The 10,139-nt window shown below is 58.2% G+C and overlaps 1 protein-coding gene across 5 annotated transcripts in view; it reads right to left on the bottom strand.

The window, feature by feature from the left end:
* Positions 1-560: 560 nt before the first annotated feature.
* CAMKK1 (calcium/calmodulin dependent protein kinase kinase 1) overlaps positions 561-10,139 on the bottom strand; it is a 32,083-nt gene continuing 22,504 nt past the window's right edge. For 3 of the 5 annotated variants that reach the window (XM_064378076.1, XM_021671293.2, XM_064378074.1), the window contains exons 13-16: positions 8,319-8,406; positions 7,969-8,097; positions 3,952-4,055; positions 720-3,702 (exon numbers count right to left, since the gene is read on the bottom strand). In XM_064378076.1, the coding sequence (XP_064234146.1) occupies positions 3,549-3,702; positions 3,952-4,055; positions 7,969-8,097; positions 8,319-8,406 (475 nt within the window). In that variant the 3' untranslated portion in view covers positions 720-3,548. The other 2 variants (XM_064378075.1, XM_021671294.2) reach the window with 1 other exon arrangement.

Below are 10,139 nucleotides of genomic sequence, written 5' to 3'. Positions count from 1 at the left end.
GAACCCCCAGGTTAAAAACAAAAGTAAACGACAACACAGAAGGAACCTGAATTCTCCAACGCTGGCCCTCTCCCCAGTGCAGGCTCCGAGTCCCCACACCAGTGTCTGAATAGACCAGAGCCCTGGCGCCACCACCCCAAGGTGGGCAGGGTCCCCCCCACTGTATGCCTGGGGCAGCTGAGCCAGGCCGGCCGGCCCAGCGGGAGGTGTCTTCGGTTGCAGTAAGCCAGGCCTCCACCTGCCTTCCCTCACTCGAGTGTCTCCATCCATCCTGGTAACACTGGTCATCATTGGTCTCCTGCCTCTGCCTCATGCCCTGGGCCATGCCAACCAGCCGGGTGGGCTTTCTAAACCTCCATGGGTGCCTGGTTTCCCCACAGAATGGGTCAGGCCAAGGACAGCCAGGAGGAGGAGGAAGGCCTCGTGGGAGCGCTGCCCCAAGACCCCAAATGACATACATTCCAGTCCTGTCCCTGGACGTGCGTGCGTGGAGGTCATGCAGCACGATGGGGGGAGGGGCGGGAGAGGGGCGCAGTCCCTGGCCCCCTGCCCGCGGGGGCAGCTGTGGCATGAGGGCGACGGGCCTCTGGAGGCGCAGGATGAGGTGCTGCCGGGCGGCCCTGGGCGCATGCAGGGGCTCAGGACGCAGCCTCGTCTTCCTGGACGCCGGGGAGCTCTGGGCTCTTGCCCCCTTCACCACACCCTTCTTTCCTGTTCAGGGGACACCAGGGATAGAGGGACCTCCGGGTCAGAAGACGGCCTCTGAATCCCACGGGCTCTCAAATTCCCCTTCACCGGCTCCCCCATGCTCGGCCTTCCTCTGGCCTCCCTCCATCACGACAGATGCTCCCTGCTGGTCTCCCTGTCCAGAGCCTCAGCCCACAACCCCTCAGTGGCTCCCCATTGCCCAGAGATGAAGTCTAAACCTCCCAGCACAGCCTCCGGAGCCTCTTATGGTCTGAGCCAGCCAACTTCTCTACATGCTCCTACTATCAGCCTGGCCAAGGGCCGTGTGTGTGTGTGTGTGTGTGTGTGTGTGTGTGTGTGTGTGTGTGTGGTTTTGTTGTTTTGAGATGGGGTCTTGCCCTGTCGTGCAGGCTGGAGTGCAGTGGCATGATCTCAGCTCGTTGCAACCTCCGCCTCCCAGGCTCAAGCGATCCTCCCACCTCAGCCTCCTGAGTAGCTAAAACTACAGGCATGCATCACCACGCCCAGCTAAGTTTTGTATTTTTTAATAGAGACAGGGTTTCACTAGGTTGCTCAGGCTGGTCTCAAACTCCTGGGCTCAAGTGATCCACACACTTGGGCCTCCTAACATGCTGGGATTATAGGCGTGACCGTGCCGGCCTGAGGGCCTTCTGTGTCCACCTCAGTCAACCCCCAGCAGATCTGGGTAGAGGGACCTTCATTTTGCATTTTTCTTTGCCTTGTTCACAGGACAGAGTCCATCTATCAGTCTTGGGATTCTGTTACATTTCAACAGATTTCTGTTGCTAATTTTCCTCCCAAAATGTGTTTTTAAAATAACCAATAAATGGGTTTTGAGATCTCTAAAAAGGACCAACCCCATTTAACTCTACCATAGAGTTTCTACAATTATCCCAAAGTATAAAAAACAGTCTATGGCTGGTGTGGTGGCTCACGCCTGCAATCCCAGCACTTTGGGAGGTTGAGACGAGTGGATCGCCTGAGGTCAGGAGTTCGAGACCGGCCTGGACAACATGGTGAAACCCTGTCTCTACTAAAAATACAAAAATTATCTGGCATGGTGGTGCGTGCCTGTAATCCCAGCTACTAGGGAGGCTGAGGGAGAAGAATCACTTGAACGCAGAAGGCAGGGTTTGCAGTGAGCCGAGATCGTGCCATTGCACTCCAGCTTAGGCAGCAAGAGCGAAACGCTGTCTCAAAAACAAAACAAAACACGTCTATCAAGGATAAATGTTGGGACTTGATGATGAAGTAACATCTGCTTTCAAAGTTAAATCTGGAGGCCAGGTGTGGTGGCTCATGCCTGTAATCCCAGCACTTTGGGAGGCCGAGGTGGGCAAATTACGTGAGGCCAGGAATTCAAGTGCAGCCTGGGTAACATGGCAAGACTCCATTCCTATTAAAAAAAAAAAAAGCTCTACTCTTAATTAAACTTGGGTCACAGAGTATAGAATTTTATAGCTGGAAAGTATCTTGACACTGCTAGATACAACCTAGGCACTAAATATGTCTTTATCCTGTGTCTGGCTTCACCCGCCACTAGGGGGTGCTGGACCACAGGGTCTGAGTCAGAGGGACCAGGTCTCCAGGTTTGCTGGACACAGGCCTGATTCCACCTGTCCTGGCATAATTATTATTATTATTATTTTTTTTTGAGACAGGGTCTGGCTCTGTCACCCAGGCTGGAGTATAGTGGTGCAATCTCAGCTCACTGCAACCTCAACCTCCCAGACTCAAGCAATCCTCCCACCTCAGCCTCCTGAGTAGGTAGGACTACCAGTGTGCACCATCACATCCAGCTAATTTTTCACTTTTTATTCTTAGATATGGGGCCTTGCTATGTTGCCCAGGCTGGTCACGAACACCGGGCCTCAAGCAATCCTGCCTTGGCCTCCCAAAGTACTGGGATTACAGGCATAAGCCACTGTGCTAGCCAAATTATTAATGGCTTCCCCTTTGACTATCAAAAATGTCCCCATTTGGATGTCAAATTATATATGCCCCCCCGCCCCCTGCCACTAAGCACAATCGCAGCATTAGGGGTCTACATTCCTAGATAAGCTCAGAGAATCCGCCAACCCAACCACCTTACTCAGGAGATGTCGGGAAACTGCAGGTGGGACCTCCAAGCCCCTCCCAGGACCCACACCTCATGGTGGGCCTCTCCCTGGGTGCAAGCAACCTCCAGCAGGAGCAGATGCCAGCCTGTCCACTACGAGGGGGCCCGATGCTTCTGAAGAGCCCACTTACGACGGGGAGACCTCACGGGAAACAAAAGTGATGGTCCTGGACAGCCCCGGAGACAGCGATCCACTCGGGAAGCCAGGGTTCCCGGGCAGCGCAGGGACTCACCCCTCCGGGGAGTGCGCCTTCCACACGGAGCGGGTCGGCGTGGGGCAAACGCCTCCCACCAGCCCCTTCCCTGACGCTTCTCTCCTGGGCCAGAGGAAGGCAGTGGTGGTCCCAGGACCCCCTGGTGGGTGTCTCTCTGCAGGTTTCTGTACAGACTCCAGCAGGCCTTACTAGCATCCCAGACTGGCTTTTATTACAGTGGACGAAGGTGGAACTGCTGAGGCGGAGGTGCACAGGTTTGGGGAGCTGCTTTTCTGACCCGTCCTAGGAGGTGGTGAATCCACAGGCGTGGTCCACTGTGGGGAGCCCTCAGCAAATGGGGGTTCCTCTCTCGTGGTCCGTCGGCCAGCCTGTCCCTACTTACTCACTGGACAAGCACTTACAAAGCGCTGACGGGGCACGTAGCCCCAGCGACAGTGCAGGCAGCCTGGGCCACTCGGGACAGCAGCCAGCACTCCCCAGAGCCAGGCCGAGGGGCCAGCACCCCTTCAACAGCCTGCCAGCCTCCTACAGGGAGCCCACATCAGCCTGTCTGCAAACCTCTGCCAGGCTGCCATGGGCTGACGGGGCCACAGATTTGAAGCCCCAGAGGGTCTGGACTCCATGGGAATGTGTGACATCAAGGTTGATGGAAGGGTCTTCCTGTCCATGCATGAGGAGTGTGTGAGTGGGGGATGCTGGCCCCAGGGGTGCAGCAGGGGCTGGGCCCCTAAGGTCCCTTTAGCCCCGACTAACATTGGGGACAGAGACGCAAATGGGGCCATCATCGAGACCTGGCCACATCCCCAGGCTCTGGCCTCAGCCCAGCACCAGTGAGAGCGGGAGGATGGGGCTCCGTCCTCCCCACCGCCCTCCAGGGAGCACCGGAGGCCTCGGCCCACCAGTACTTACAGCAGTAAGTTCCCTGGAGCAGACATGGAGCGCTCTTCCCTCCGCGCTTGGGGTTCAAACGGGTTCCCAAAGGAACGCTTCCTTAGCATGGACTTCACCAGGATCTGAGGAGGACACGGCGGCGTGAAAGCACGGGCCCCGGGTCCCTGACATGCAGCTCCGCTCTGATTCCCGCCCCCATTTCAATCAGCAGAGCACGGAACAGCAGGGGCGAGGGCACAGAGGGCCGGTGGCTGGCGGCCAGTTCCCGGGATGGCAGGGGCCACTGCTGCATGAGGAGGGGCCAGGGCCAGCCCACGAAGGGTCGGCAGGCCAGGCTGAGGGTGGGGCGGCCAGGGCTGGAAGTGGGAGTCCATTGGAAAATGCCTTCTCGCTATGGTGGCAAGGTGCACGGAGGAGAGGCCGTGCCATCCTTCCCGCCTTCCCGCCACAGAGGATGTGACCACGGGCCGGGAAGCAGCTGAGCCGCATGATGGCGGAGTCTGTGGGGATGCCACGAGGGGAGCACCGCCACAGCCTGGCTCTCTGCCTCTGTCCCTCCTCCATGACAAGGACGGTTCCACACCCTGCCCACAGACACGCCGACTCACGCACAAGCAGAGCCAGCGGTACACTGACCAGTCCTACCCTCACTCACGTGTCTGCATCCATCCTGGCAACACTGCTCATCACTGGCTGCCTGCCGCATGCTGGACACTGCGCTAGGCACTGGGGCCGCACAGAGGTCAAACGTCTAGCCCTCATGTAGCTTTCTTTCTTTCTTTTTTTTTTAGACAGAGTCTTGCTCTGTCTCCAGGCTGCAATGCAGTGGCTCGATCTTGGCTCGCTGCAACCTCCACCTCCTGGATTCAGGCGATTCTCCTGCCTCAGCCTCCTGGGTAGCTGGGACTACAGGTGCACGCCACAACACCTGGCTAATTTTTTTTTTTTTCAGTAGAGATGGGGTTTCACCTTGTTGGCCAGGCTGGTCTCGAACTCCTGACCTCAGGTGATCCACCCACCTTGGCCTCCCAAAGTGCTGGGATTACAGGCGTGAGCCACCGTGCCTGGCCATCATATAGCTTATATTCTAGTTGGGAGGACGGACAACAAGTAAAGATGACAGATCAGTAAAATATGTATGTTAGCAAGTGGAAAGGAAAAAATAAAACCAGGGAATGGCGATGAAGTGACACAGGGAGGGAAGCTACAGGATCAGGAAGGCTCGCTTCTCTCTCAAAGCTGAAGGAAGAGGGGCAGCGCGTCCTGGGGCTGACTGGAGCGGTGCTCCCCAGGCAGAGGGAAGTGAAAGCTGAAGGCTCTCAGCAGCCCCTTCCATGGCACATGGCCAGAGCTGAGGGCATGATGAGGGACAGTGGAGGAGCCCCGCAGAAAAACAGGGTTGGGGAGGGCAGGCTGGGGGTCCGACTCTGAGGGACACAGGAGCCCGAGTGAGAAGCAGGCTCTGAGCTGAGAGGTGACACTCATGCCACCAGGACCATGCTGGTTGCTGAGTTGAGCATTAACGGGGGTGAAAAGCAGAAGCAGAGGACAATATGAGAGGCTCTTCCAACGTCTGGGGGAGAGGCGATGCTGGCTAAGACCAGGGATGTGGCCATGGGGACCCTGTGGGAGCCGCCTGGCTCCAGGGACCCCACAGAGCCAAGTAAGCATACGGGGCAGGGATTCAGCCAGCTGGTCCTAGCTGGGCCAGGACCCTGCAGGGGGGGTGACGGGGGTGGGGATAAAGGCCCCACCCACAGCAACAGCTTCCCTGGCCCTCATTCCTGGCCTTGTGCTTGCCCTGACTCACTCTCAGGCAGGGGCAGGGCAGGACTCTCAGTGGCCCTGATGGCCACCAGGGACAACATGAATCACTTCCAAGTGCCAACACGGAAGCTGAGCAGAGGAAGAGGAGCAAAGCTGAAACAGGAGTGGGCCCGCAGGCTGTTCTAACTGACTCAAGGGCTCTGGGGGGGATGCAGGCTCTGACACACAGGCTCTGCAGGAGATGCAGGCTCTGTCTAACTTACACTCAGGCTGTAGGGAGGATGCATGCTCTGTCTAACTGACACTCAGGCTCTGGGGGGGATGCAGGCTCCGTCTAACTTACACTCAGGCTGTAGGGAGGATGCATGCTCTGTCTAACTGACACTCAGGCTCTGGGGGGGATGCAGGCTCCGTCTAACTTACACTCAGGCTGTGGAGGATGCAGGCTCTGTTTAACTGACACTCAGGCTCTGGGGGGGATGCAGGCACTGCCTAACTGACACAGGGGCTCTGGGGGGATGCAGACTCTGACACACAGGCTCTGCGGGAGATGCAGGTGCCGTCTAACTGACACTCAGGCTACAGGGGGATGCAGGCTCTGTCTAACTGACACTCAGGCTCTGGGGGGCACACATGCTCTGTCTAACTGACACATAGGCTCTGGGGGGATGCAGGCTTTGTCTAACTGACATGTGGACTCTGGGGGGGATGCAGGCTCCGTCTAACTGACACTCAGGCCCTTAGGCTCCGTCTGACATGCGGGCTCTGTGGGAGATGCAGGTGCCATCTAACTGACACTCAGACTCTGGGGGATGCAAAATCTGTCTAACTGACACACGGGCTCTGTGGGGGATGCAGGCTCTGTCTAACTGACATGGGCTCTGCGGGAGATGCAGGCACTGCCTAACCGACACAGGGGCTCTGGGGGGATGCAGGCTCTGACACATAGGCTCTGTGGGAGACGCAGGTGCCGTCTAACTGACACTCAGGCTACAGGGGGATGCAGGCTCTGTCTAACTGACACTCAGGCTCTGAGGGGGACACAGGCTCTGTCTAACTGACACATAGGCTCTGGGGGGATGCAGGCTCTGTCTAACTGACACGTGGACTCTGGGGGGGATGCAGGTGTTGTCTAACTGACACTCAGGCTCTGAGGGGGATGCAGGCTCTGTCTAACTGACACTCAGGCCCTTAGGGAGATGCAAGCTCCCTCTGACATGCAGGCTTTGTGGGAGATGCAGGTGCCATCTAACTAATACTCAGACTCTGGGGGATGCAAAATCCGTCTAACTGACACGCGGGCTCTGCAGGAGATTCAGGCTCCATCTGATACTCAGGCTCTGTGGGGGGTGCGGGCTCCATCTAACTGACACTCGGGCTCTGGGGAGATGCAGGCTCCATCTAACTGATATGCGGGCTCTACAGGAGATGCAAGCTCCATCTAACTAACACGTGGGCTCTGGGGGAGATGCAGGCTCCATCTAACTGACATGCGGGCTCTGCAGGAGATGCAGTCGCCATCTAACTGACACTTGGGCTCTAGGGGGGATGCAGGTTCCACCTAATTGACACTTGTGCTCTGGGGGGGATGCAGGCTCTAAGTGACACTCGGGCTCCAATCCGAAGGCCGCCCAGGCCGTTCCCCTGCCGTGTCCTCAGCACCTGGTGCGGTGCATGGAGAACAGGGTTTAGTAACTGTCTGGAAGGAAGGAAACGCTTTATCCAGTCATGGTGACTATTGCCGCTAGCAAGCACCGTCTATTTCTTTTTCTTTTTCTTTGTTTTTGAGATGGAGTCTCTTTCTGTTGCCCAGGCTGGAGTGCAATGGTGTGATAGCTCATTGCAACCTCCGCCTCCCAGGTTCAAGTGATTCTCCTGCCTCAGCCTCCTGAGCAGCTGGGATTACAGGTGCCTGCCACCACACCCGGTTAATTTTTTTGTATTTTTAGTAGAGACAGGGTTTCACCATGTTGGCCACGCTGGTCTCGAACTCCTGACCTCAAGTAATCCCAAAGTGCTTGGATTACAGGTGTGAGCCACCGTGCTCAATATTCCTTTAAATCAGTCACTCTCCTTACCAAGCCCCCGGTCTCCCTACCACAAGACCTCCTCCTCCATGGGCCTCCAGCAGAATGGCATTTCCAGTGGCCCGATCACAGCTGGCTGGCCAGCCAGGCAGCCTCTGTGCCCCCACAGGACCAGGCATATAGCAAGGCTCAGGCCCCCGAGGCCTTCCAGGACAAGGGAGCATCCACCTAGCCCTCTTACCACGGTGGTCCAGCTGGGGATGAGCCTGATGGAGTTCTTCACCTCTTCCTCCGTCACCTCCACCACACTGCAGTGCTCCTCCTCCGAGGGCAGGGGCTCCTCCCCGTTCTTGGTCACCCAAGGGTGCAACTATAGGGTCCGAGAGGGCAGGGAGAGGGGAGAGATCAGGCCACAGGCAGACACTCAATCAGCAAAGGACTACAGGCCTCTTACCAGAATCACCTGGAGGGGTGCAAAGCCCACAGACCCAAACCCCACCCACATGCATCCTAGTGTAGAGCTCTCCAGAAGGGGAAACTGACGCCTGCTTTCTGTGCCCCAGCCCAGCCCAGGACCTCCAGTTCCCCGACCTTGATGTCCGGCACCCCAATCCTCGTCTCGGGATTCTTGTCCAGCATCTTCAGGATTAGGTCCTTGAGCTCCTCGCTGATCTTGGGCCTGGAGAGGGCAGAGGAAGGAGAGGGTGGGTGCGCTGATGGGGACCCTTCCTGTCCACCTCTCCTCCCCAGACCCTCGTCCCTTGGACGGGAAGACTGAGTTCATATGACAAGTGCTTGGAAAGCCTTTCCTGAGCAGGAGGAAATGTCTCCCTCCAGGACAGGGGCACAAACAGACTTCCATGCATGCTAGACACCCCGCTGGGTGGCAAAATGGTGAGGAGAGTCACTTTATGGACCTCAGGGCCTTCAGTTCCACTCACCACTTCATCCTTTTTTACACCCAGGGAAGATCCTCTCTCATTTCAGAGGAGGAAGGAGAGGCCCACAGAGGTTAGCAGGCTGGCACAGTGCCACCCGGAAGAGGGTAGGCAGAGATGGGAGACTCGGGGCGGGGGAGCAGCCCCCTCAGTGCCCCTCAGCCTGAACTCTCTCTGCCCAGACCCCAGGCTTCTTTGCCACCAATGGCCTTGGGGAGCCCATCCTTCCAGGTCTGGGGAGCAGAAGCCACTCTTGGGACTGTTGACCTCAGTTCTTCCTATTGTCTTAGATGCTTCATCCCTTCTAAAGTTCCTAGGCTGGGGAGAAAGACATCCCTGGCAGGGGGCAGAGGAGGAAGAGAGGTACCCGGTTACCACTGTGGAGGCCGGGAGGGAAGCCAATTAAAGGATGAGGAGGAAAGGGACAGAAGCCAGCTGACTGGTGCTTGGGAAAGGGAGTCACACCCCAGATAAGCGGGAAGCAGAATCTGAAATGCTTGAACGCCAGGGCTAGGGCATGGCCTCCATCCTGCAGGCTTGGAGAAGTCCCAGACAAACTTTAGGCAGGAGATGCAGGCAGGTGTGCGGGCAGGAGATGCGGGCAGGTGTTCGGGCAGGTGTGCAGGCAGGAGATGCAGGCAGGTGTTCAGGCAGCTGTGAGGGCAGGACACGCGGGCAGGAGATGCGGGCAGGTGTGCAGGCAGGAGATGCAGGCAGGTGTGCAGGCAGGAGATGCAGGCAGGTGTGCGGGCAGGTGTGCGGGCAGGTGTGCGGGCAGGAGATGCAGGCAGGTGTGCAGGCAGGAGATGCAGGCAGGTGTGCGGGCAGGTGTGCAGGCAGGAGATGCAGGCAGGTGTGCGGGCAGGAGATGCGGGTGGGTGTTTGGGCAGGTGTGCAGGCAGGAGATGCAGGCAGGTGTGCGGGCAGGAGATGCGGGTGGGTGTTCGGGCAGGTGTGCAGGCAGGAGATGAGGGCAGGTGTGCAGGCAGGAGATGAGGGCAGGTGTGCAGGCAGGGGATGCGAGCAGGAGATGTAGGCAGGTGTGAGGGCAGGAGGTGTGGGCAGGTGTGCGGGCAGGAGATGCAGGCAGGTGTGTGGGCAGGTGTTCGGGCAGGTGTGAGGTCAGGAGATGCAGGCAGGTGTGCGGGCAGCTGTGAGGGCAGGAGATGCGGGCAGTTGTGCGGGCAGCTGTGAGGGCAGGAGATGCGGGCAGGTGTGCGGGCAGCTGTGAGGGCAGGAGATGCGGGCAGGTGTGTGGGCAGGAGATGCGGGCAGGTGTGCAGGCAGGAGATGAGGGCAGGGGATGTGGGCAGGTGTGTGGGCAGGAGATGCGGGCAGGTGTGAGGTCAGGAGATGCGGGCAGGTGTGAGGGCAGGTGTGCGGGCAGGTGTGAGGGCAGGAGAAGCGGGCAGGTGTGAGGGCAGGTGTGCAAGCAGGAGATGCGGGCAGGTGTGTGGGCAGGAGATGCGGGCAG

The sequence above is a fragment of the Aotus nancymaae genome, unplaced genomic scaffold (assembly GCF_030222135.1).
Source record: "Aotus nancymaae isolate 86718 unplaced genomic scaffold, 86718_ANA_hifiasm-v0.15.2.pri h1tg000018l, whole genome shotgun sequence".
NCBI lineage: Eukaryota > Metazoa > Chordata > Mammalia > Primates > Aotidae > Aotus > Aotus nancymaae.
The sequence above is the reverse complement of the archived record's forward strand: the minus strand, read 5'-3'. Positions and strand labels throughout refer to the sequence as shown.